Source organism: Onychostoma macrolepis, chromosome 19 (assembly GCF_012432095.1).
Source record: "Onychostoma macrolepis isolate SWU-2019 chromosome 19, ASM1243209v1, whole genome shotgun sequence".
Classification (NCBI taxonomy): domain Eukaryota; kingdom Metazoa; phylum Chordata; class Actinopteri; order Cypriniformes; family Cyprinidae; genus Onychostoma; species Onychostoma macrolepis.
This window is the reverse complement of record NC_081173.1, coordinates 30,766,125-30,792,896: the sequence shown is the minus strand read 5'-3', so window position 1 is coordinate 30,792,896 and position 26,772 is coordinate 30,766,125. Positions and strand designations below refer to the sequence as shown.

The 26,772-nt window shown below is 37.5% G+C and overlaps 3 protein-coding genes, 1 long non-coding RNA gene and 1 other non-coding gene across 6 annotated transcripts; 4 read left to right on the top strand and 1 right to left on the bottom strand.

Annotated features, from left to right (window-relative positions):
• The first annotated feature begins 1,119 nt into the window (after positions 1–1,119).
• Positions 1,120–3,585, top strand: LOC131525183 (uncharacterized). The gene is made up of 5 exons (XM_058752552.1): positions 1,120–1,214; positions 1,342–1,391; positions 1,793–2,068; positions 2,247–2,498; positions 2,659–3,585. The coding sequence occupies exons 1-5, from the start codon at positions 1,120–1,122 to the stop codon at positions 2,760–2,762; spliced, it is 777 nt and encodes a 258-aa protein (XP_058608535.1). The 3' UTR covers positions 2,763–3,585.
• Positions 3,586–3,943: 358 nt separating this feature from the next.
• Positions 3,944–8,724, top strand: nrm (nurim). Its single transcript, XM_058754752.1, has 4 exons — positions 3,944–4,161; positions 4,664–4,857; positions 5,650–5,826; positions 6,556–8,724. The coding sequence occupies exons 1-4, from the start codon at positions 4,011–4,013 to the stop codon at positions 6,859–6,861; spliced, it is 828 nt and encodes a 275-aa protein (XP_058610735.1). The 5' UTR covers positions 3,944–4,010; the 3' UTR covers positions 6,862–8,724.
• trnak-cuu (transfer RNA lysine (anticodon CUU)) lies at positions 4,553–4,625 on the top strand. Its single transcript has one exon. It is a non-coding gene; the product is annotated as a tRNA-Lys (tRNA).
• Positions 8,725–9,056: 332 nt separating the features above from the next.
• On the top strand, positions 9,057–22,242 carry ppp1r18 (protein phosphatase 1, regulatory subunit 18). 2 transcript variants are annotated; one of them, XM_058753999.1, is made up of 4 exons: positions 9,058–9,454; positions 10,147–13,809; positions 19,902–20,148; positions 21,365–22,242. In XM_058753999.1, the coding sequence occupies exons 2-4, from the start codon at positions 10,234–10,236 to the stop codon at positions 21,391–21,393; spliced, it is 3,852 nt and encodes a 1,283-aa protein (XP_058609982.1). In that variant the 5' UTR covers positions 9,058–9,454; positions 10,147–10,233; the 3' UTR covers positions 21,394–22,242. The 2 variants fall into 2 exon arrangements, with proteins under 2 accessions (XP_058609981.1, XP_058609982.1); XM_058753998.1 differs by lacking the exon at positions 21,365–22,242 and having other exon boundaries at positions 9,057–9,454; positions 19,902–21,305.
• On the bottom strand, positions 13,817–20,770 carry LOC131525972 (uncharacterized). The gene is made up of 3 exons (XR_009267337.1): positions 20,631–20,770; positions 19,886–20,138; positions 13,817–19,745 (listed from the first exon to the last, which is right to left on the bottom strand). It is a non-coding gene; the product is annotated as an uncharacterized LOC131525972 (long non-coding RNA).
• Positions 22,243–26,772: the final 4,530 nt, after the last annotated feature.

Genomic DNA, 26,772 nt, shown 5'->3' with positions numbered 1-26,772 from the left:
ATTCATATGCAAAGGATTAAATAAATAATTCACATGATTATGTCAATCACTGAACATCATGCTATAGTACGTTAATCTTCTGACAGTCTGCTTTGAATGAATTCCACACAGAGGACTATAGCCCTAGTGCGTGTGTGTGTGTGTGTGTGTGTGTGTGCGCGCGCGCTTTTAGTTTTGTTTCAACTTAAATGTGTAGTTAGTCTCACTATATATGCTGTGGCTTGCAAACAGTTGACATCTGAAGAGAAGACTCTTACAGAACCATGTAAGTTTTCATGCTTCTTAATATATAAACATTTTCATATAAATATAAAACTTAAATATAAAGTTGTTTTTGGGTTCTATACCAATTTTGTTTCTCTGGAAATGTAAACCTGCTAATGATGTAGAAAGGAGTCAATGTGTTTATGCTTAATTTATTTATTACTGCAGTTATGATGATTACGATTATGATTATTAGTGCACTGTAAAAAAATATTGTTGGTTTAACTTAAAGTAGGTAACCTTGTTGCCTTAGAATTAACACAAAGAAAGATACTGCTTTGATCAACAGAAACTCCAAGTATTATCTTATCTGAACGTTAATTTGACAAAAAGAAAATAAAAAAGCTGTGATAAATCATAAAAATAATTTCTTACAATGTGGGGTTATTAAATAACTATTTTCTTTGACAGATCATTTTAAGTCTTGTTGGTCTAATTTCATAAAAGGATGACATTTCCACGGAAGCAAATATATTCATTTTCATTTGATGTATTCTGTGATTTGTTGATCGGACCAGTGCTGTCAAGTCAAACTGGTTTAAGAGTTTAATGTTTAGTTATGTTGTACATTTAAAAGAATTTATAGAAGTTATGATGATGTTTTTTGTGGTTATTATACTGAAGAGGACATATGCAGACTGTGTAAATGTTGTACCAGTTCTAGAATTAATTCATTTTCTTATTATTTTAATTATTAATTATTTTACTTTTATTTTTAATCATTTATTATTAATTATTTATTCATTTATCTTCTTCAATTAATATCAATAGCCAGCATAGCACTTGTTAACGTTAAACGTAACTCTTTTAGCATGCAAATATAACAAACAAATGGCTTGCCATTGTTATTACTCAATGAAAGCAACGGTTTGCGTTCATGTATCCACCCACAACGTAATCACAAGCTCCTGTAACCACACACACGTCAGCGTAACACATTCTTTTCAATGGTAAACAACTTTTATCATGCATGGATCAACATGCGTCAAACATTCAGATCGAATGAAAGTTATTAGTCTCAGGAAAGCACTTGTCCTGTATCTGTCAAATAAAGCAGCTCATCTGTGTTCTCCGCAGGTTCAACGGCTTGTGTATTCTGCTGCTTTTCTGCTTCTTCGCAAACAGCGGTCAGTATACAGCAATTTTTGTTCACAAATTGTAACCATTCTTGGTTTCAGTGTCAGCTGGAGTTATTCTAGTTGATTGTTTCTCTGTTGCGTGACTCAGTTAAGAGACTTTCCCCAGCATATTATATCATCACACACTATTTATTAATTCAGGAACTCACTGCAACTACTGCACTTGAACATCTACAGCTTTATCCTGTCATCAACATTTGTAATGTCAAAACATGGCACTACTAATATTGTTGACTCCTGAATGCCTTTATTTATATATGTCTTAATCCAGTTAACTAAAATACCTCTGAGTGAACATTTTATGATGACGATTACAGACAATAGAGAGAAAGACCACATGTACTTTACTTTTCAGTATTGAATGCATATTATACTCTCTTTTTTTGCAGAAACCTCCCCTACACCTGTGGTAGGAATAAAAGGAGGCAACGTCACACTGCCATGTCAATATACTGGCAGTGAGATTCCTGAAATTGATTTAACTCGGTCAGAAAATATCTCTGTCTGTCAGACTGAAGAGTGTAGTTGCAGAGTCTGTAAGAAAGGAGCGTGTGACGTCGTCATCAAGGATCTGAGCTTCAGTGATGCTGGGACGTACATTTTGAAAGTTTCTGATCAGACAGAGCTGGAGCAACAAATCAGGACGTACCAACTTTGTATCGATGGTATGTGCATGTGCTTTCTGGTTTTCCTTTAGTAATTGTGTTGATGCTGCATCTAAGCAGTAGAGACCCTGAATGGATATGGGTTTTCCTAGCGCTTATATTTGTCCCAAGTCCTAAATATTTGCTTATGGCTTTGACTGATTGTAATAATGATTAATGTCTTTCTGTTTCTCCTCAGATGAGATTTCTGTGAAAATCGGCGAGGAGCTGAAGTTGGATGTTCTGTTGTCAAACGCTGATAAAGTGCAGCATCAGAGCAGAAGAAGCACTGGGTGGAAGCAGGATTGGAGCAGAACTGATGGAGTTCAGAGCGAACGAATCACCATCAGAGATGGAAACCTGATCATTAATGAGTTTACAGCCAGAGACGCAGGATCATACAGAGTTCTGGACTCTGATGAAGAAATCTTGATCACAGTGAAAGTCAAATGTGAGAGAAACTCTATTTAAATCCACTTGCACTGCTGAGGTTTATTCATTATGAGTTGAACAGCAGATTAAGTAAGTAAAACAGAAGGCATTGAGAGCATTACTAAATCATTAAACATGTTCAAAAATGAAATAAGTAAATATATGTGCTCTCTTCCCAGCTTTCCTCCGTCTGCCTTTAAATGTCAGATCGTCGCAGTTCAAACCCCTGTCTGTGTTTTTGGTGGATCTGGCGCAGGTTCGCCTTCACAGCCAACACATCTGACTGAAAGTTGTTTTGCTCATGTTCAGTCAGGGCACAGCATTACAAGTAGTGGATGCTGCCGTTTTGCACAATGTAATATAATTATTTATTATACCGTACAGCACGTATTATTCCATTTTGAATAATTCATGTGAAATAGTTTGTGTTTTGGACATTTCACTATAACGTTCTGTCAGTGTGCTTGATGTTTTTATATTATTTATGTTTTTATACTGAACATAATATAATTACACTGAATAATTTCACTGAAGTGATGTTTCATAACAGGTCAAAACACTGCCAAATTTGGCTGCGTTATTAACCTTTTCTGCAATGTATAACCGGCTCGGCTGTTGTAACTTCAATGGACAAGGCCTCCGGTTTCATTCACTTTCAGTTATCCACAGCAGATACTGCATGCTAGTCATGCTGCTTGATCCTGCAAACGGGTATTTCTTACATTATTATAATGTATTGTTGTAATTACTGTATAAACACACTGGTTTGTACAGTTTACTGCACTTTGATATTCTTCTAGTTATTTACCTAAAAGTCTGCATTCACTGAAAACTGCTTATGTCTGTGCTGCAAAATAAGGTGAATAAAAGCTAGAAGTGGTTCTAAACAAGGACTGGCTGTGTTTGCAGACTGAACAAGCCAGTCCCGAGCCAAATGATCCGGCTCACCACAAAAAAAATAAAAATAAAATAAAATAAAATAAATAAACAAATAAAATAACAAAATAAAGCAGAATTCCCCCTAGGGTTCCTCAAATCTTGCATATAAAACTTGATTAAATAAAAATGTCTTCAATGTTAAATGTGTTCATTGAGAATTATGATAAATAAACAACTGTAAAACTGAGAAATCACGTGTTTGTGCATTTTTTTCATAAACAATGCTAAACTTCTTCAAACACAACTGCATATGTTCAATGATGTCAGATCTGTTCCAACAAAAAAAATCGTTTCACATCAATGTTGCACAATGAACAATCACTGACTGCATTAAGATGATGCAACTAAAACCACAAAATATGAGGTGAAAATAAACCGACTATTACTGGCATTAGAAGGGTGTTTAGATAGATAGATAGATAGATAGATAGACCTAATAAAACTAATATAATGAAAACATGAGTTTAGAGTTCATTCTTATGGCACAAATTTGAAAATCATGACCATTTCCGCCGACTGCTGGTTTTGGCGCGTTACTGCAGCCGCTCCTTCCGGAAGTTCCGTGCTGTCCGTTGGAAATATAAATAATATCATGGCGTCGATGACTTTTCGCGACTGTTTTCTCTGTGTTTCAGCTTTAATTACCTTCGTGTCCGTGTTTGTGACCGGTGCAGACTTTGTTCGCTTCGTGTCGTTTCGTGCCATTTATCACAACCTGAGCGGAGCCGCGCCTCTGTGTCGAGGTAAGACCCCAAACAACACTGCAGCTTTGAAAGTTTAATAATAAAGAAGCTATGCATAAATATTAATATGCTGTTTCTGAACCTATGTGCACAAAAACACACTAATGAGTTGTTGTTATTTTGAATTGACTTATTCGCTTTGTAATAAGTCTTAAGGCTGTTGTAAGTTTTTAGTTTCTCGGTAGCTTCGATTTTGATCTGACTTTTGAAAAAAAAAAGTTGATTTTAAATGCAATTTACTTATAGATTTATTTTATATTCTTTTATTTTATCATGCATTTAAACAAGTTGTTAAATTGCATAAATGCAAGTTGCATTAAACAGTTGAGGAAATCCACGCACGTATGTACGTCATATCGTCATTACGGAATGCGTGCGTCGCGAGCGTACAGCCCGGCTAGCTCAGTCGGTAGAGCATGAGACTCTTAATCTCAGGGTCGTGGGTTCGAGCCCCACGTTGGGCGGAAAGTTTTTATCGTGTTTTCTCTCTGTATTGTCTCAGACTCTGTGCCCTGGTCTGTGGCTCTGCGGGACGGGGTGGTTCTGAAGGCTGTAGCTGTGGATGTTTTCCTTCTGGTCCTCTTCAGTCTCCAGCACAGTCTGCTGGCCTGGACTCCAGTTAAGCAAGTCTGTCAGAATGTGTTTGGGGTTTTAAGCAGAACCGTGTACTGCTTCACCACCGCCGCAGCACTGCAGGTATATAGATGTTATATATTGCACACCGCCTGATTTTCTCAAAACTAGTATGTGAAACAGTATACAACAATAAACATTTCTGACATTAGTATGCTGCATTGTTGTCACAATTCTGCATTATTGGCATATTTAATTCTGCAAGTGGTGTACAGTTATAATAATAGAAATCAATGGAGCTATTTTGCTTTTTTTTTTTAATTTGTGGGATTTAGTATTTTCAGTCTTTCAGATGCCATGGATAAGTTATATAACTAAGTATAAAGTGTAAAATATTATTTGAAGAATATTTAGTTTCTATTATGTTACATCATTATTTTGTACTCACTATAGTACTGTATATTTAGATTTATTAATTTTATTTTTTTGAATTTAGATTTTTAATGTAATCAAATGTATTATTGAAATAAAACATTATTTAGCAATTAAGTCCGTTATTTTTATTTTACTCAAATGTATTATTTATTTAAATGAAACGTATTATTTTAATCAATTATGTATTAATGTATATAAAAGTCTTATATTTATAATGTGTATATATAGCTAGGGTTAGGGTTAAAATTTTTGAAATAATACATTTTATTTTATTTAATAATTTTCTTTTTCTTTCTTTTCAGTTTTTCTCTAAACCTTTCCACATATCCTTCTAGCACTCTCTTGAAAACCCCTTTTCTGTAAAACCCTAAGAAACATTTGTAATTAAATAACTTCCCAATTCATTCAATAACACAAACCATAACAGTGAAATGTGATGTTATAAACTCTGCTCTGACTGTAATCTTATTCTCTGTGTAGATATTGATGCACTATTGGCAGCCGGTCACCAGCGCCCCCTGCCTGTGGTCAGTGCGCAGTGCACCCTGGGATATCTGGTTCCCGCTCATCTGTTTTATTTTACACTTCCTGTGCTGGGCAGTAATCTGCAGTATCCTGCTCATCTTCGATTATCCCGAACTACTGGGCATCAAACAGGTACATTTGCATCTACAATAAGCATTTAGAACAACAAAAGCTTTATTTTCACTGTATCATATTTGATATGCACATTTCTAAGGCCTCTAAATGTTCAAAACTTTGCTGTTAAACCTGTTGCACACAATCTACTCCATGCCTTCTTTCATCTTGATCAAGTAAAAGCTCTTTTAGTGTAATTGAAGAAGCGTCCAGCTTCAGCTGCTGCTTCTCGTGTCAAATCTTGACTGATTTTAATCAAGTAAACGTCAGAATAACTGCAGTCATATCTCCAGATGAACACTTACTGGACTGAAGCAGCTCAGCTTTACTTGATTCTCCGTCAATCATTTTCTAGAAAAATCAGAGCGTCTCAAATCTGATCATCAGGATCTTTTGAGGAGCGTTTGTTTCCAGAAGCTTTACGTTCACTGTTCCTCAGTGAGCCTCCAAAACATCTCACATCTTCATCTCTCAATCAGCATTGGATTGCATTGCATTATTTGTTTGGATCATTTCAGTCTCATACTACTAAGACATATTATTGCAGATATAGAGCGACAACTGATATTTAGATAATTTTATATCAGTATCTGCTGTAGATCTCATTGATTTGCATCACAAGCGTCAGAATTTCATCATATAAATATCAGCATCTGCACCAAATTGCATATTTTGCACTTTATATTTCCTATTGCATTTTTTCACCAATTTGCACGTTTGAAATCCTCTCTCTCCTGTGTTTGTCAGGTGTATTATGAGTGTCTGGGTATGGGCGACCCTCTCCTGCTGAAGTCTGAGCGTGCGCAGCGGCTCTACTCTCACCTCAGGCATCCCGTCTGTGTGGAGCTGCTCACGGTGCTCTGGCTTCTCCCCACGTTCCCGCTGGACCGGCTTCTGCTGGCCGCTTACCTGTCCATTTACCTGATCCTCGCTCACTCGCTGGACACCCAGGACTGCACTTACCTGCGCCGGCAGCTCCGCAACAAACTGCAGCTCTTCTCCGCTCCACTAGAGGACAGCGATCAGAGCAACAACACGTATAAGACAGACTGAGCAATAGTCACGGTCAAATAAGAGTTTAATGCTGCCTTCAAGTTGTTCTCTAGAAATTCAAAACTATTTTTGGACATTTTCATATTTCTCTTCACTCAAAAAGTCAGGAAGATTTTACCACTAATGCAACCGAATGAACAACAAATGATGCAAATGTAACTGAGGCTTTATCTGTGCATTTTATCATTCTTGTGCTGTTTTGTTGCACAAGCCTCTCGCCTCAAATACCAACTATACTGTAGTTCAACAGCACACACAAACTAAATTGTGCTGTTGACAGTTAAAACGTCTTATAATCGAAAAACTATTTGCTTGCACCTTGATTCCTTTTGACTTTGGGTGGCATTCATGTCTCATAATTATGGCCATATTGATGTGACTTGAAGGCAGCATTACAATTAAAGCTATGTTTGGAATGAAATACTAGAATACTGCACAATATACACTATAAACTGTCCAAAATATTTTTTAAAAGTCCTTAAAACATTTGCATTTCAAATGCAAAATGTGAAGACAAATGCAGCATATTGCATTTCTAATCATTACCATGCATTTTTAACAGTGAAACGAAGCTTTCTGAAACTTTGAATGATTTGAACCAGTTGCTTTGCAAAATGATTCACTTTTTTACAGAGCGCTCAAAACAACTCGCATAAATGCAAAGAAAACTATGGCCAAATATGCATAAAATGCCTTTTATAAATCAGTTGCAAACTGCAGTCTAAATGCAATTAACAAATCAAATATCTCTCTATATAGTAAAATTTTATGTTTTTTTTTTTTTAATGTATAAAATTGATCTGAGATCAGGTGAAAACCATATAGACAGTCATTCATGTGAACCTCTGACATTCTGAAATGTTCTGAAATGTTTACTGAAACCGAGGCTTTAGCAGTTTGATATGTGCTGGTTCGAAACGAATGATTTGCAAAAGGTTTCAAACCTTCACACAGCAGTGTTTCAAAAACACCATCAGTTAAATGTTTAATTCAGCATGTGTTGGCCACTTATCTCGGAAATTAATAAGTTTGTGTATTTTTGAGCAATATGACAGTATGCCACTCCAAAATCTGCCAGTATTTGAAGTCTTCATCCTTTGTTCATTTTTTTCTATCTACAGTATTTACTTTAACCTGCAACAAATTAGCATTTACAAATGAATAGCTTCTCATATATGTATGTCTAGTTTTTCCTCTCTCTATTTTTAGTGCTGATGTATTTTGGCTGCAGGTCCAAGGTCATCAGATTAAATTGCTCTACTCGGCACTGACATGACTCATTAAGAAGAGACACAAAACACACACGCATGCTACACTTGCTTACCTGCCATCAAGGCAAGTTAGGTGGGAAAAAATAAATAAAAAATGACACTGGATGAAGTTATTTTGGTCTTTTGTTTCTGCTTTTATGAAGACTTTTGATATAGCCGTTTTGCATCCTACTGCATGTTTTTATATAATACTTTTATTTTTGCAAATACTTTAGCGTCGCAAAACCAAGAAGTGAGCAGGCGATGGGATAAATACTGCGTTATGTACTGAGCTCCTGTGTTGTTCACAATTAAGTGTCATACTACTGCAAAACATGCATTTTATTTTATGAAAATGTTTAATGCTTGAAGTGCGTTTACATATAATGACCTCAGAGTTTGGTACAGAATGTATTTTTATATGGTCAAACTTGAAATTACTTTTGTTATAAGTACATGAAAAAAATGCACTGTTGTAGTTAGAGCTGAAAACCATTATTAAACTTTGTTTATTGACTTGATTATATGGCTATTTCTCTGTACCATGATGTGTGTTTTATAAGGTTATCACATTACTTTGCTAAACAATACTGAATAAATAAAATGCTGCAACAACAAATTATGTGTTTTTGTCTTTTATTATAATTTGGAATTAAAAGTATATTTCAGGAATCAGATAGACGACAAACACATGTCTATTATGAGCTTAATTGGGTAAAATTGTATGCATACAGTAAAAGGAGAACGTGCATTTTAAATTAACTGCTTACTATTTCTTGTATATTGTTTCAACCTTTGTGTGTTTTATTTATATAATATATAATACAGAAACCAATTAATGCATGCATGTTTAGACTGCAACTGAGCGGTTACGTTATCTAAGAGCTGACGTTTAATTCCCGTGCATCCGTCACCTCGCATATCTCTCCCGTTAACGGCTCCGGTGTCCGGGGGGGAGGGACTCGGATGAGGAGGAGATGGAGGGCAGCAGACGGCGGTCTTAGTTAAACGTCTTTTCTTAGGCAATATGGTGTGTTCGCCTGTGATTCTCCCGCTGGAGTTTAATGTAATTATGGGATTACAGTCCTGCGCCTCTAAAGCCGGTAATATTTACTACACTGCCGCTCCGGTTCACGGGACCGATATAGCCTCAGTTCAAGGAATCAAAGAAATATGAATTAACTGGAGGTTTCTTACTCGGTATGTGTTAGAAAGAAGGTTGAAGGAATTATCTGGGCTTTTGTTGCGTCTTTTTGGAGTTAAACAAGTGGAAAGATGAACGTCGAGCGCGTGGAAACGAGGAAAACTTTATTCCATTGAATCAGGTCATCCCACACAATAAGGTTAGTAAAAACCTTATATATTGAGTATTGTGTTTCAAATAGATCAATGTCAAAATATAGAATGCTTTGAACATTTTAGTCTATGGAACATGATTTTTTTCTCTAGCAAATCTTTTTATCCAACAAAATCACCATTCAAGCATCCATATCATATGCACGCAAAAACTGCGTATTATATGCACGCCAAAGTCAGTTTCTGGTATAAATAGCACGTAAAATACAAAAAAGAAAAAAGAGCGTGCTATTGATATGCATTTTCATGAAACCGGGTTCAAGCGTGCAAATGTTTGCATAGAGAAATTGCATGTAAATGTGTGCTTTTCAAATTAATTTGACACCACAGTGACCTGAAATAAAAAGCTAAATGTTGTTTAATATTGCACAAAAAAGTGACCAGTCAGTGTACCGTAAATATACCTTCTCTTCTCCATTCAGATTAATTTTAAACCTAATATCTTGATGCTTCAGTAAAAAAAAACGTTTATGCATTTGTACTCCAGGAAGACTTGCATTTCGCAGGATATTACTGATATAAGACAGTTTATCCGACAAAGTGTACATATCCGTTTTAAATATACCTGTAAGAGCATCAGTGTTTATTCTGACAGTAGTTTTACACTGTTAACTGCATGTTTACTACATTTAAATAAAAAAATACAACAGCTAATGTATACATCGATTTGTTTTGACAGGATTCCTGTATGTCCTTGGATAAAACTGCATTTCTGCAAAAGTTCTGATCAGTAAAACAACACTGTTTCACCCAGTACTTCGTGGTTATGTCTCTCTCTGCTTTACCGGAATGGAAGCAGCTGCTACTGGAGCGAAAGCGAAGAGAGGAGGAGGAGAGAGAGAGACGAGAGAGGGAGGAAGAGGAGCGGCTGGCCAGCATGCCGGCTTGGAAGCGAGGGATCATCCAGAGAAGGAGGGCGAAGCAGGATGAGGAAAGAGAGAGGGAGAAAGAGAGAGATGGAGGACAGCATACTCCAGATATCTTGGGCATTACTGAGGACATCGTCACGGAGCAGGCGGACAGTAAAGTCACACTTCACCTCCAGACTGATCAGACTGGGTATAAAGTGCAAAAACAGATATCCAAAGAAACCATCGGCCCCATCCAACAGAACCCCTTCATTCGTTCTGAGAACAGCTTTAGGAGAGATAACAGAGGGAAGGAGGTGATTAGAGATGGAGAGAATGAATATAAAAAGGCCACCAATAATAGAGGGAGAGAAAGAAATAAGGAAATGGAGAATTGGAGAGGACGTGATAGAGAGATGTGGGTCGAGAAGATGGGAAGTAAAAGTGAGGGAAGAGAGCGAGACAGAAGCACTGGGAGAGAAAGCAGGGAGGCAGACAGTAGTGTATCCCTGTTTTCTCCGGTCGTAGGTCTTCGCACAATCCAAGCAAACAATATTATCATTATTGAGAAAGACAAAAATAGTAAGGAAAAACTGGATAAGAGAGAAAATGAGGTTGAGGATGAACACAAAAGGATGAGGATGGATTTGAGGGAGTTTCTAGCTGGTGGAGGAAGCGTGACGGAAATTAGGGCTTCGGAAGTATTGATCATCAAACCTCCCGTGACAGACGGGAGAAGGGAAACAGAGACGGCAGGGATCCCAGAGAGAGGGAGTGAGCGTTTGGAGAAAGAGGGGATATGGTCCTCTATGCGAATGACGTCGAGGACGGTCATGCAAAAAGCAGAGAGGATCCTGAGCCACAAGGACAGGGGGACTCCAGAGTGTAGTGGTCGGGTCAGTCAGCTGCTTAGTAAGTTCGGTGAACACTCAAAACCTCCAATGCGCTCCAAGAGCATTGAGTGCTTCAACAAACCAGGCAAGAACCGGGCCAGATACAGCACAGGAGACCTGTTTGTGCAGGAGGACCAGAGTACGGAGGAGACAGACACGAGTCCAACATTAAGGGGTGTTCCCAAACGCTCCTTTAGCTTCTCTGACCGTGTGGTTTGTCAACAGGAGACCAGAGATTGTGAGGAAAAGACAGATTTTAAGGTGGTGGAGAGGTCGTTCTCCGACCGCAGGGTCAAAACAAGGGTCACCGATCAATCAGGAAGTGAACCAAAGGTCACCAGGCGATGGGGTCGACCCAAACCTGATGAGGTGATGCATGAAAAGAGACAAAAAGAAAGAAGGGTTGAAAATAAGAGGAACGACTCAGTTCGTGGAGAGACAGAGGAATGGACTTCAAATATAGACGGAGGAGAAGGCTTCACTGTGGCCTCCGTCAAAATCCCTGAGGGAGTTGCGTTTGCACGACGAGTTCCTATCAAACAAGATGGGAGAGAAAGCAGCTCAGAAAGAGAGATTAAGAAAGTGAGAGAGGAGAATGAAAGAGAGATAATGAAAGATAAAGAGATACACAGAGATAAGAGGCGAGTGGAGGGAGAGACAACGGTAAGACAGAGACCCATAGAATTCCAAACCGAGGCCGAAACAGAATCTGAAAAGAGATGGAATCTGGATGAGGTAACCACTGCAGCTTCAAAACAACCCCATGGCGTATATATCCCACCCTCTGATGACAGTACTATAGATTTCCTTGCAGAAATTCAGTGCCAATGTGTCGACACTCCCTCTGCGGACTCTAGTTGCCCGACTACAGCCTATGCTGGACAAGCAGCCCTTACCCAACACACAGAAGAACTAGTCTGTAAAATAGCAAAAGTCCAATCAGACAGAGAACTCAAGAGGGCAGGGTATGTGTTTTCACATGAAGACATGGAAAGGATCTCTGGTGAAATGGGTAGCCAGGATCAAAAAGAGCATCAACAGTATCAAAGCTTTTCAAAACAAACAACTGAGGAAATACATTTGACCTCAGAACCCCCAAAACAAACTGTTACACTGGGCCAAAGCAAACTCTGCACACAAGAGGGAGTCACCATCCCCAGGACTGTATTTTATGGAGTCGATATATCAGCAGAAAGAAGGAGGGCGAGTCTCCCTGCTGGGGATAAACAAGATGGAGGACAAGTGGAGAGGAGAGGGAGCTGGAAGGCTGGGCGACCTTTGACCCGAGTGGAGTCTCTGAGGGAGAGAATTCGTCAGCAAGAGAAGGAAAGACGGGAGGATGACAAAGAAGAGGGCAGCAGAGAAGCAGGAGGAACTGCGAGAGAACAGGAAGAAACCACATTACAGACTCTCAGACTGTTTGACGTCACACAGGACGTTAACATGGCAAAGTCAAGCCCTCAACTTCCTGTTCCTGTTTCTCTGTCGCTCTTGCAGTCAGCTTCGACAGAAAGAGAAGTTGGGGAGATCTCCAGAGACGTATCAGAGCGCGATATCTGCCCGAGGAAAGCAGAGAGAGATGTAGAGGAGCGTGGGACGTGCATCGCTTGGAGAACACAGGACGTTGACGAAAGAGAAGACAAAAGAGAGGAAGAGTTGTTAGAGGAAGATTACCTTCCTCCCTCTCTTTCTCCCTCCCCACCACTTTCAGATTCATTGGACGCCATGAGCCGAATCTATAACCTCAAGACGGTGGGGTCCAGGACTGCAGTGTGTATCAGTGAAAGGAAAGCTGATATGCCCCCACACAGCGGACCTCAGGGCAAATACAACCCCATCAGACAAGCACCGTCACCGGACATCCTGCCAGAAACTGTCAAGCTGTGGAATCATGGGAGGGATGGTAACAAAACCGAGACGATGGAGTCGACAGGTGTTCAGATGGTACAGCGGCAGGTGGAACGACTACAGCTGAGAGAACAGGAAGCAGGATGTGGTTCCCACAATGACAAAAAGGCACAGCCCATCATGGAGAGTTGTCCACTTGAAGAACCAGAAATTAGGGTAGCTGAGGGTCAGAAGAAACCAGACATACTCAGAGAGACGCAAAAATCCCAAACACCTACAAATCCCAGATTTCCACAAGCCCAACAGAAAGCCCAAAGACAACCTCTTAAAACCCAGCAGGTCAGGTCATTCACAATCAACGCCCGGAACACTGAATCAACAGAAAACTCACAGAAACCTCCAGAACAAAGCTCTCCGTCGTCATCCTCTCCCTGCACCGCATCCCCCTCTTCATCTCCATCTCCGCCTCTCTTTTCCATTAGGAGCGCCTCAGGTGGACCAGGTAAGAGAGGAACGACCATCACAATCACCCCTAGAAGACCTACAGGAGCAGTCTCGTCTGGTGGCATCCCAACAGTGACCCCTGCAGTGCCCAAAGCGGCTCCCCAGGGCCATATAACCACCCCTGCTCCCAGCAACACCAAGGAGGCAGGGAAGAAGCGGTACCCTACAGCAGAAGAGATTGAGGTGATTGGAGGCTACCAGAACCTTAAACGGTCATGCTTGGTGAAAAGCAGAGGGACACCGAAAGCGGTGAGTGAGTTTTTGTATTTTTGCATGACCTATACGATGAGCTGCTATGCTGATAGTATTAGGGCAATACAAAAATGAGCATGCATGCAATGAAAATAATTTGCAATTAGCATTTTGCATTTTGTTTTAGATGTGTGGTTACGGTTTAGTGAGATTGTTTTTATTTCAGAGAAGAGACAATTGCACTTGAGAAGATTCCCAAGAGCGAATCAAAGTGTGATCTCTCAATAGTCAGTCCAGAATATCTCTGTCGTCTTTGATTGTGGCCAGAGCAGTTGCTCAGCGTTAAGCCTGGATTAGGCTTATCTCTCACGCCATCACAGTCCACAGGTGAAGATAGTCCCTGTGTGAGTTAACACATTTAAACGCTGCATGAAAAAAGAAAAAATGGAAAATGACTTTAGGAAGCACCTGATTCATTGTGCATTGTTCAGGAGTAATTAACAAACAAACCAAGCCATAAAAATATGATTACTCCTACATCTAAAATTATTGACTTACACCAGCAACAACGAAAAAAAAAAGACCATTACACTAAAAGCCTGACTTTAAAGTAGAATGCAAGTCTATGAATAGATTGGGGTTAATCTATTGCAGTCATGCCTTCTTCAGTACCTTTCACCCTGACACTGTCCTGCCTGACCTCGATGTTTGTTAGTCTAGAATGACCCAGGGCAGAGCATTATGCAGTTTTAAATCTACAGAAGATTGTTAACAGTGAATAACAGTGTCAGGAAGTTTGCAGAACACTATATACTCTACATCTCCACAAGCATGAAGAAACAGTCTGATTCTGATTCTTACAAAAGACAAACTCTGGAACTATCAGTTTTACAAATCCTTCACTGAATTAACCACAGGGTTTCCCTAATGGACATCTGACTCACTGAACTGCGCAACATCATTACTTTCAGTCATGTCTTATTTTTATTCTTAGGTTGCACTATAGGGGGAATTTCAGTACATAGAGAACACTGATGTGACCACAAGTCATTTATGATGGCATCTGATTGCAGGATATGTCAGCGAGGCTGATACACATGATATACTACTGAATGCTTGGCTTCCTCTCAATATCTTTGTAGTTCCTCCCTAGAGCTGCAAAAAATACTAACGCACACAATGCTGGAAACTCTCACCTCTGTATCTCACCTATCAGCAACTACTCAGAGAGATATATGGTCCCGCTTCTGTCTTCCGATATGAGGTTTAATAGCACTGCTTGTTCTCATCAAACACAGCTTATTGTAGTAAGTGGGACACAGCAAACACAAAGGAACTCAACAGAGCAGAAAGAGGGAACGAGAGAATTTGGCAGCATTCTCCTTGGAACAGAAGAATGACCTTTTAATTTAGCTGGGTTTTCACAGGGAGTTAATAGAGCAGTATGTTTGCATTGTGGCCATCAGTGTAACCACATACACTAACTTCTGCCAGGAACTGGAGTCAAATGTACAAGGAAGACAACAATGAAACCGGACTCTTGAGACAGAAGACCACGAGATCTATGATAGTGGAGAAAACATTCAATTTTAAAAATGACATAGTTGTGTTACTTTAAGTAAAGTTGCAGAATACAGATAAATGTGCAGCTTCGACTGCATTTTATAAAATTAGGAAACAGAAACTCACTACATTAGCATAAACATAGGCCATTTATGGCAATGAACTACAGTATATGATCTGGCAAAGTGTTTCTTCCTCAAACTGGGATTTGTAGGGGAAATACATAAAGTTGATGAAATATTAATAGTTATATTAAAATAAGAGTTATTCAAATTAAAATTCATGGAAGTTCATGGAATTTTAATAATTAAATCATAAAAAGTAAAACTAAAATATATATATTTTTAAATAAAAACAATAAAATAAAATCACTTACTAAAGAAAAAAAAAAATCATTATTTGTTTACCTCGAAATGGCCAACCAGCATCAGAGAACTGTGAATAATTTGGTAAATAATTGAAAAATTCATGTAAGATATCAGTGGTTACTACAAGTAAATATTTTGCATTAAAGAGTTTCAGCTGATAAAAAAAGGTTTTCAAAAACATAAAAAAAACCAAAACTAATTATTCCAAATGTTTTGATTGTAGCGTAAATAATAAATACATTTTTCCAATTAAAGTGACAAAACAAGACATGAAAAGCTGAACTATACACATGGTTGAAGGTGATGTGCATAATACATGTATTTTTTCTTTACAAGTTTTTTACGTTTTATATAGCTGCAACGTTTTGGGTTTTTTAAAGCAGTCTTGTGACAACTCTTTGTCTACTTCCTCCTCTGAGCTGTGTCACTTCCTGTAGCACAGATAGAAGAGAATGCATAAAACCAAAAGCAAAAACCTAGGGTTATCGGTTTATGAAAATTTCAGTTCATACTGTATGACCAACAGCATCACGTTACATTTAACAGCGTGTGTGTATGTGTGTGTGTGTGTGTGTGAAAGTGTGTTTGCTCCAAAAGTCATTTCCCCAGTTTACACTGTGACCACATCTAACCTTCATTCGTCTTGCAGTTCACGCTTGTCTTTGCAGACAGTTTTATGTTCTGTGACTGGGCTCACTTGGCCTGTTGTTTAGACTGACTATCTGAGGATCAGTATTCCACGCACTGCTCTGGCTGTGTGCTAAACGTTCTGTTGAATCTAGAAGATCACCTGCGCATGCATACAGCACATCTTGTACTGTTCCTACACTTCGTACAACAGAAATAGTAATAGTAGTATGGTAGTGTGGCTGTATTACCGCGTGCCCCCTGCAGAACGATTGACGTCAGTCTCCAGCTCTTAATCTGTCAGAGGGGGGTGACTTTACACTTTCCTCATTTGAACCTTAAGCCATTATAGCGCTGCTTTTCTCTCTGTATTATGTCGACTGTGTTATTTATGTTTTATCTTATAGTATGTTTGAAGGTTCACTGGTCTGACTGCCGGGGCCGTCGCTAAGAATTCTGGGCCCTGTGCACGAATACATAAAACAGAAATGAATACTGATAGATATTACTGAATTCACAACAAATGCAACAAACTTAATAATGCATTTTTGTCACATAGAAGAGCACTTGACAGTAACGTATTTACTGTGAGCTAGACTGCTGGAAAGGTATTGCTAAAAAATGTTGTCATCATTTTCTCACCCTTGTGTTGTTCCAAACCTGCATGATTTACTTTCTTCTGTTGAACACACAAGAAGATTTTGTAGAATGTTACCAAACCATTTTGGTTACCCTTGATTTCTATGGACACAAATTTCTTGAATTTCTCAAATTATGTCCCACAGAAGAAATACATTCATACAGGTTTGGACATGATGTTGAGTAAATAATGACAATTTTCATTTTTTGGGTGAATCTCCCTTTCAGAACTTGATTATTTGTAAATAATGAACACCTAATTTATATAAGACACTGATATTTATCTTTAATCAGGCCCTTATTGAATTAACATTTTACTTCAATTAAAATTCATTATAACTAAACATCTAAAAAGAAAGATGTTCTTGCTTCCAGAGTTTAGCTGACTAGTATTAGTAGGATGGTGGTCACAAGAAGTAAAACCATGGTCCTCATTACCATGGTTATATGGTTTTTTAAATAAATAATAAGTAATAATAAACTATAAAATTTGTAGTTAAAAAAAAAAAAAACTAAACATGAAGAAACTACAAAACACCTTCTATAAAATTAAAATATTCCACAATATGTAATAACAGTAATATTTATAATAAATACATTTCTGCCAACATAGGCTATTTGTAGTTAATAGTTAATATCTTTAAGTTAAATTATGGTGCTGAATTGACAAACCAATTAGCGTTTTCCAATATACCTCATTGTCATGGCTGTTTTCAGCCAGCATCCCGCTCTGCTTTGACACGCGGCTGGCGAATGCATCGGGGAGCGCTGCTTCACACTTTTGGAGTAGGCCTATTTCACATGTGCTGTAATGTAAAAACAGCGCCTAATATTGGGGAGGTCTCCCTCGTTTCGGCGATCGACCCACTACTTGAATAGAATGTCCCGGTGCTCCTGATGGCCAGTAGGCGATCTCGGGCCCCCCAGACCTCTCGGCCCTATGCACTCTGTCACCCTTTCCCCACTAGCGACACCCCTGCTGACTGCTATGATCTGTCAGCATTAACCCTGAAAAGTCTGACATATGAAATAAGTCAGAAAAAAATCTAATGTTTTGAAATGCAAGCATTTCATTAAACCTTTAAACTAAATATTTTAAAAAATCAAAAAAAAAAAAGTTTGCATAGGCGTTTTATGTTTTGTATTATATCAGGCTGTTATGACTCATATAGTCATATGTAGTGATAATATGGAGGGAAAACAACTCAATTTTATTCAGAGTCTCAAACGGAGCAAAAATATGCAATTTGCAGATGCGATATTAATATGATTAAATTCTGATGCTTGTAATGTAAATTAATGAGATCTTTATAACAGTACAGCAGATATTGACATAAAATGATATAAATATCAGTGGTCACTTTATATCTCCAATAATATGTCTCAGTAAGATGAGATTTAAAAGATCCAAACATATAATGCAATGCAATCCATTGATGATTGAGAGACGAAGTAAAACCGAGCTGCTTCAGTACAGTAAGTGTTCATCTGGAAATATGACTACAGTTTTTCTGACGTTTACTTGATAAAAATCCGTCAAGATTTAACAGCAGAAAGACTTGTGAAGCTCAAGCTGGGGTCAGCCGTTTGTACAATTATACCAAAAGAGCTTACTTATTAAAGTAAAGAAGACAGACGGCATGTAGTAGATTGTGTGCAACAGGTTTAACAGCAAAGTTTTGGTCATGTCGATCATTTGGAGGTCTTGTATCAACAGTAACTTTATAGGGTTAACGGCAGGTGATTTCAAGGCAATTATGGATTGAAGTGCACTGCAAAAGCGTCTTTACACAACCAAGTTAAGTGTTAATAAAATAAGTGTATTCATAATTGCTGTGCAAATGCATTTAAGCGCTTCTGACCAGCAGTAAAAAAAAAAAAAAAAAAGTGTTAAATGTCAGCTTTGCAGTATAATTTGCTTTGGATATTAACAGTTGTTAAATGGCTGCTGTCTGATAAATGTCATTTCTGTATCCAAAATCCCTGAGGGGTGACTTGATCCAGGGTTTCTGCAGGTTTTGTGAAGGTAAATTTAAGACTTTTAAGACCAATTAAAGGAAATGGAAGGGACACAAAGAAACTGATCAAAATGAAGTGAGTTTGATTAAACAACAAATATCTACCAATGAGGTCAGAAAAAATTACCTTTTTAAAAAGAAAACAAGTGTATTTTTTTGACCGATATTTACGGATATATTGGCAGATATTTGTTCTTGTTTTAAGCATAAATTCTCTTCATTTTGATCAGTTTCTCAGAATACTTCAAATCTTTATTGTGCACCTCAAGTAAATGTATCTTGACTTGAGGAAGTTTCGATATTTGCACTGAAAAAGAAAACAAATGTAAGATTTTTGCAATGCATGCAACATTTAATGTCACGACCTTATGAATTTAAGATTTTTCTGCTTCGATTTAAGATATTTTTAGGGCAATTCTCTAATATTTAGACATTTTAAGAAACTCCATGTTTCAGACAAAAACATCTTTGAAATCATGTCTTATTGCCACTGTCGAGTTTAATGCATTATTTAATAATTATTACTGTAATTTAATTACTTTTCCCATGAAAAAGTAAAAAGTACGATGCAGGATTTACTTTGAATCACGCTAAATTAAACTTGAAATTGTTCAGCAGAAAAACTGAAATAGGCCTAGTATTTTCTTGTTTAATTTTTTGTTTAATTTTCAACTTTGTAAAAATCATTGTTTAACAGTGCATGCATTTACACATTAGTTCAGCCAAAACCAGTCACTCACAACAGCATCATGCTGTTCCAAACCCGTAAGACTTTCTTCTGTGGAAAACAAAAGCTAATGTTAATTGAAGTCTCAGTTTTTTCTAACTCTTTTTTTTTTTTTTTAGCATAAGGACTTGGATTTTCCAGACTGTAGTGTAATGTGTCTTTACTGACTGTTCTGTCACTCTTTCTCTCACCGTTCCTCTGGTTTAGGTGAAGGTGTGTTTCGACGACGCTCAGCTGGAGAGAGTTTGTGAGTACCCTTCAGAAGACTGTGCGCTAGCATCCCTCCCTTACTCTCCTCACCTGGGGCCGGAGGACGGCGGGAGGGAAGAGGGGTGGCGTGGGGGGGAGCAGGAGGCCGAGGGACAGGAGGAAGATGAGGAGGAGGAGAGCGCGGCGTTTGTGTCTCGCAGTGGCATGAATGAGAGCACAGGAAGGGTTCGATTCCTAAAAGTGGGTCAGTGGCTTCAAATTACATCATCAAAATATAAACAAACCAACAATAGAATTAACAAACCCTATATTCTTTTATTAAAAAGAAACATTGTGAATAAACTCTTTAGGAAATTCTGTGACAAAAATTCATGAACACCAGATTTAGAATTCTGTTAATAACTTTGAATTATTGAAAGTCAAACAGTAAATGAGCAACATTCGCACTGAAAGTGCACTAGTTAAACAAGGTTGATTCCCTGGATGAAGAAATAACACTGATGCATTTTTTAAATGCATCTTAAATTCTGCTGAATTACTACATGTAGATTTTGCGTGTGTAAACTAGTATTAGAGAGCTTGGAGAACACACATGCTTGTCTATGCATGAGTGCTTTACAATGTAAATATAAAGCTCATATTTTGACTCATATCAGTGTTTTTGCTGGCAATGCCCTTAAAGGGATAGTTCACCCAAAAATTAAAATTAGCTGAAAATGTACTCACACTCAGGATGTAGATAAGTTTGTTTCTTCATCAGATTTGGAGAAATGTAGCAATGCATCACTTGCTCAGCAATGGATGCTCTGCAGTGAATGGGTGCCGTCAGAATGAGAGTCCAAACAGCTGATAAAAACATCACAATAATCCACACCACTCCAGTCCATCAGTTAACATCTGGAGAAGACAAAAGCTGAAACAAATCCAGCATTAAGACGTTGCTTCTGGCTAAAATGAGTCCGTGATCCATAATAACGCTTCCTCCAGTGCAATTGTCAGCAAATTTTGGGTGAACTTCCTTTAAAATAGCAATTGTATTATGTGATGTTATAATAATTATATTAAATAAAATTGTACATTACCTGCAGTTTAGGGTTGTGCAAAATTCAGAATTGAAGAACCGACTGCCTTTCGATCAGTGAAAGAAAGAGTGGAAATTATTACTGAATTATTATTCAATGAAACCCAATACAGATAATGCATTCTGGGAAAATAGGTGTTCTTCCATCCTGGTCCAGAAAAGTGAATTTAATCAACATGAAATATATAAACTAAACACAAATTTCTATAGATGACATGTCATATAGAAATCTATCCATCCATCCATCTGAATCTGGCACAATCATGCTTCAGTTAAAAAACATTAGGCCTAAAAAAAAAAAAAAAAAAAAAATCATAAAATTGATGAAAATGTTTTTCATTGTCTTTTAAAATATTATTTTTCTGTCTTTTCCCCCCAGATGAATCCTGTAAACGACTTTCCAAATGACAAACCATGGCATCCTTTAGATTTTCAATTCTTTACATTTGCAGGAGGTGTAAGTAATTAAGTTTTTTTTTTAATTGTTTTTAAAAATTATTATAATTTTTTTTTTATTATTATTATTTAGTTTTGCTTGTCCAAACAGAGAATCAAAAATTCTTTACAAGCACAATATTTTTTTAGAGATTATTTTAATGAAATTATTTTAAAAGCAGTTTTGTTTCATGTTCAGAGATGAAGAAAATTCATTTTAATGTTACGCAGTGTACAGGACAAGCCATAAGTGCTGCTCTGATTCACAGAAAAATGTCCTCAGGTCTGATAAGATGTTTTGCACAATTTAACGAGTTTTACAATAATAAAAAAAAAAATCTTTATGTTCTGAATGCTTTGTTCATTTTAAAACGCCTATGTTATGAAATAACTGGAATAGACTTCAATTATATCTACAACATTTAAGGGGATTTATTTTTATTCATGAATGAAAATGAAAACCTCTTCATCTGATTGTCACATGTTTAGAGTTCACTCCCTTTTGTGATGTATGATTATAATTAATAAAGATTAGATTTAATATTTTTATGGAACAGTGATACTATATTTGTATAGGAAATAGATAGGTTTTCATCATGTAATTGTAAAATAGGATTCTGACATTGCATATAGAGTATGAGTGAGCGACAGAGGATTGTGTGTATTGATATGTAATGGGGCACACTTGGATTTTTGTAATGAGATCAAATAAAAATCCAACTTTTGTATATTGTTTGTACTTGAATACCAGTTTCTCTATTTTAACTTTACAACAAAATGAAGAAGCACCTTCAAAATGTTAATAAACATAACAGACAAATACAGTGTGTGTATTTAATGTGTGTGTGTGGGTCAATCATTGAGTGACTGGTTATTTTGTCCACCCTATTACACACTGGCTGTATTGAAGCGCCACCTGCTGGTTATTTATAGTAACGATGAGTGTTTCTTCACATCAAATAATCTGAAACATTAATGAGCTGCCCATCTGCACATTCCCTGTGGACGGTTACACTAATAAATCAATTTAATCCAAATGTAATTAGATTGTTTCTGCACACATCATTGGTACTTTAGACCAAAATAAGCTTTCAGGTGAATTTTTTGAGTATTTGTAAAGTAGGCTACTTAAGTATAATACTTCTCACACTTATAACTTTGAAAAACTCACACTTAATATTTAACTGTAACTTATGTCCTAGCAACGACTTATTTCAACAACTGTACAAATAAAAATGGCATCTATAATTGACGATTTCCCAATGCAGTATTGTTCAACAATCAATATCTCTAATTTTAAGAGTAACTCTTACAACAAAATAATATTGTTCAATGATGGCATTATATATACAATGACAGGTCTACTCAATGCTCACTATACAATTGTTCATGTTGGTGTTAGCTTGCTAATGTCGAGTCTCCAAGCAGGCCCTATAAAATGCTAATATTCAAATCTTTCCTCCCTCCAGTTCTACTCACATAGCATAGAAAACACGCTCTGTCATTCAAAAACGCGTTAATTAGTTGTTAATTAGCTGTTTTCAAATTACACCTGCGCTGCCAAAACACGCTGATATCGGCTCATCCAATCACCGCAGACATGATCACGTGAGGTCATCCAAATCGAGCTTAAAAATTTCTTCAGGATATGGACTGCTAACATAGAAAATTAATGCTAGGAGATACGATAATAAATTTATTTTAATGTTGTTAATTTAATCCTTACCCAGCACCCCCCACTCCCATCGCCCATTTTAAATTCTTGATGAGCGGGAAAAATTATAACGGCTCTGCTCGCGTATCCTCAGTGCAAACCGCTTTCTCCCAACGGACAGTTACCTTATGTCATAATGTAAGTATGTTTTATAGTAGCCTACTAACAAAATTACCATAGTATTGCCATCATTTGAACATGGTACCGTGGCATTAAATTGAAACAAGATGTTAATACCATAACTAATATATATATAAGTATAGTAATATGCTGTATAGGCCTATTGGAGTAATTTACCATGGTAAAGTACCATCACTGTACCGTAATGCTTCATAGGCTACTATTGGTAAGGGCGATACGACCACAAATTTTTAAACTGTGCTATGATTTTGAAGTTTTATGTGTATTATATTGCCTAATTACCTTTTTAACAATACACCGATTTAAGCGGGGGCACTTTCTTTCCCAACTAGTTTGTGAGGAATTTGCTGGTCCAAATCAATTATCCATAAAGACCACTAGAGTGCAGCAAAAGACTGAAAACTGAGATAAACTTGAAGAGGAACAATTTAGACAGCTTCTATTACTCGGACCGAGCGTAGGCTTGGTCCTCGAGTCATGATCCCAGGAATCCATCCATCAAAACCCAGTTTCTAATATAAATGTCAATCAACATCCATTTTTAGAGTGAGCGTTAAGACACCTGCTCATGATGGACCAGCTCTGGGACCTTCATCAGCTCTGTTCTTACACTATAAATACTCTGTGCTCGTTAGGAACTCTTGTGTAGTGATTAAAAAGTGTGTATGATCTGACAATGATTCAATTATGATTCTTCACTAAATCATGCATCATAGAATCAGAAATGTGACTGGGTTTCACCAAACTAGATTTGATTATTTTGGTTATCCTCCACAATTGTGTCTTCAGAATCAGCATATTTACTAAAAAATAATTATGAACCATCATAATTACATGCAATGCAATTGTGAGTGGAGGGATTTTTTTCACTGTTGTAAAATATTGACAAAAACAGCAGACCAGGTTTTACATCCATTGTGCCAGGCATTGTTTTTTGTATAACAAATGAATGTATAATACTTTAGATATTATGCTATTTATGAATGATTTCTTAAAGTCTGTTTATTGCATTGCAATTTCATTGTCAAAGTGATGCATAACGTCACATTATGAACAGCTGTGTGTTTGTGCATTGTCAGTCTGATGTAATATTAGTTTAGCAGCAGCTTGATTTATAATTCAATGCATTTGCAAATATTGCAGGTTATTTGTTGTGTTTTTTTTTGGCTTTCCTCTTGTCATTTGGGGCCTAGCTGAGCATATGCTGTGTATTTTCTCCACTCTTTCATGGTAATTTCCACTTAATGTGATTTGTGATTTTTATTGCATGCCAGTTTGGTATAAAACACCTGCTTAAAGCATAAACAAAAGTGCATTTTTAAGGCTTCAGGAACCTCTGGATCATTAACAGATTGCTTTAATCTCAATCCCCTCTCTAATGATCTGATGGCTGCTTGTCATGTCTTTTGAAGGCTCATCTGATATATTCATATTTAAGTTTTCTCAGTGTGTGTCTAACAGCTGTACCAGACAGAAACTTGCTCATATACAGATAGACATAAGTCTGTCTAAAAATGACAGCACATCTCTCTGTTCTAGCGGCGGTGTGTGCTGTAAGATGTCAGATGTGGCTTTCTCACCGTGCAGGGGGTTCAGTCTTGAAATAGTTCTTTTCCCAAAAGGCAAGTCACACCACAGAACACGGATAGCACAGACACTCTCACCAGTTAATTACACCTCGATTGTAGTTCTGTTCAGATCCTTTGACACACACCAAGTACCTGAGGTGTGTGTACCGATTTGTCAGGTCCAGACATTGCATTGCTTTACCTGAGCGCACCTTTGATGCACAGATGTGATGCTTCTATTGGAGCATGAAAGGTGGGAATCATATTCACTTTGAAGTTTTTTAATCTTTTGCTTTGATTCCCATCGTTCTTTTAATAGTTTACAAATGCTGGGTTGATTCCCAGGAATACACATACTGGGTTAATTTACATTTTGACAGGATTAAACCTGTCTGGCACCCGAAACAATCTTTAAAAAAAGAGCCTATTTGTGTTTTGGGCGGCTACCACTGTTATAAATAAAATGCACATATTACAAGTAGCTTTCACTATTCTCCTAAATGCATGCACTTCAATATTTTCCTAAATGCATGAATTTCCATATTCTCCTAAATGCATGCATTTCTTTCAATGCCAAGCTTGTAGAATAACACATTTTATTGTCAACAAGCACTGCTATTGTTGTGTTGCATTGAAAAACATCGTTTTTGGCTATTATTTATGTGTCATACAGAGCTGCTGTCAGAAATTTGTCTGGATGCGACTTGCTAGTCACCACAATGATGCAATGGAGTCTAAAACGCTTCTCTGCCAGAGGCTTCAGACATTCACGTGTCGAACCGTTAGGTAAAAACACCATCAGTCTTAAAGGAATGATTGACCATCATATTTATTGATTTCTTCTGCAACAGAAAATTGCTCTTTGTCATTCAATGAAATTGGATGGTGATTAAGTGTCAAAAGTGCACCATCAAAGTATGATGAAGTCATAGTGCTTTGTTTTGTCTTTTCTAAAGGCTCTTAATATTTTGTGTAGTCATTGAATGGAGTACAACAGCTCCTTTTGTGTTTCTGTGAAGAAAGTAAATCTTGGAGGACCGTTTGGAACACCATGAGGATGAGAAAGTGGTGATTTAACCCTTTAAACGGCATTTATCTGGGAGTGTTTAGCAGTTTTGAGTTTGGATTAATTCCAGGTTGTTTTTATCAAGCTCTGTGCTCCAGAGAGATCAGCTGTTTTGGTGTTGAGGGGAGCTGTTTTTATCAATCTGACGTGTTTTCCAGAGGGTTTGCGGTCTGGTGTGGTTTAGTGTTGTGGTCGGAGCTCAGAGATGGTATCTGGAAGGTTGCTGGTTCAATTCCCACAAGGACTGACCTATGAATTATCACCATTGTGTCTGTTATCAAGACACTTAACCTCAGGTTACTCCATGGATGTCGCTGCTCTATGTCATATCAAGTCACAAACACTGGTTCTAGTGTGGAAATATCATTTATATTATGTTTTATTCTACACTGTATGTGTCCTTGCTAAATAAAATTATTAATTTCTTTCAAGACCCCCAAAGTTTGAACGGTATAGTGTGTTTTACAAAAATTTTCAAATGTTATTTTTATAATTATTTGAATGTAAAATCAAATGCTGAATTGTCTTATAGTTGACCAATACAACAGGTTTAGTCCCTCTAGTCTAGAGTAACCTGAGGTTAAGTGCCTTTCACAGAGACACAGTGGTGATGGTCATAGGTCAGTCCTAGTGGCGACCAAACCAGCAAGCCTTGAGCTTTTATCAGGTACATCATACCTCCAACACTCATGAGATTATGCTCTCCTGCTAACTAAACTAATATAGATGAACTCCCACAGATCACTCTGAACCAATGCATCCTCTGGTTCTCCTGTAGGTCTGTCATAACGGGCCAACGGGGTCAACAGTTCAGCTCCAGAGGAGCCGCCATCTGCTCCAAGAGGCATTTGATCACACTGTTG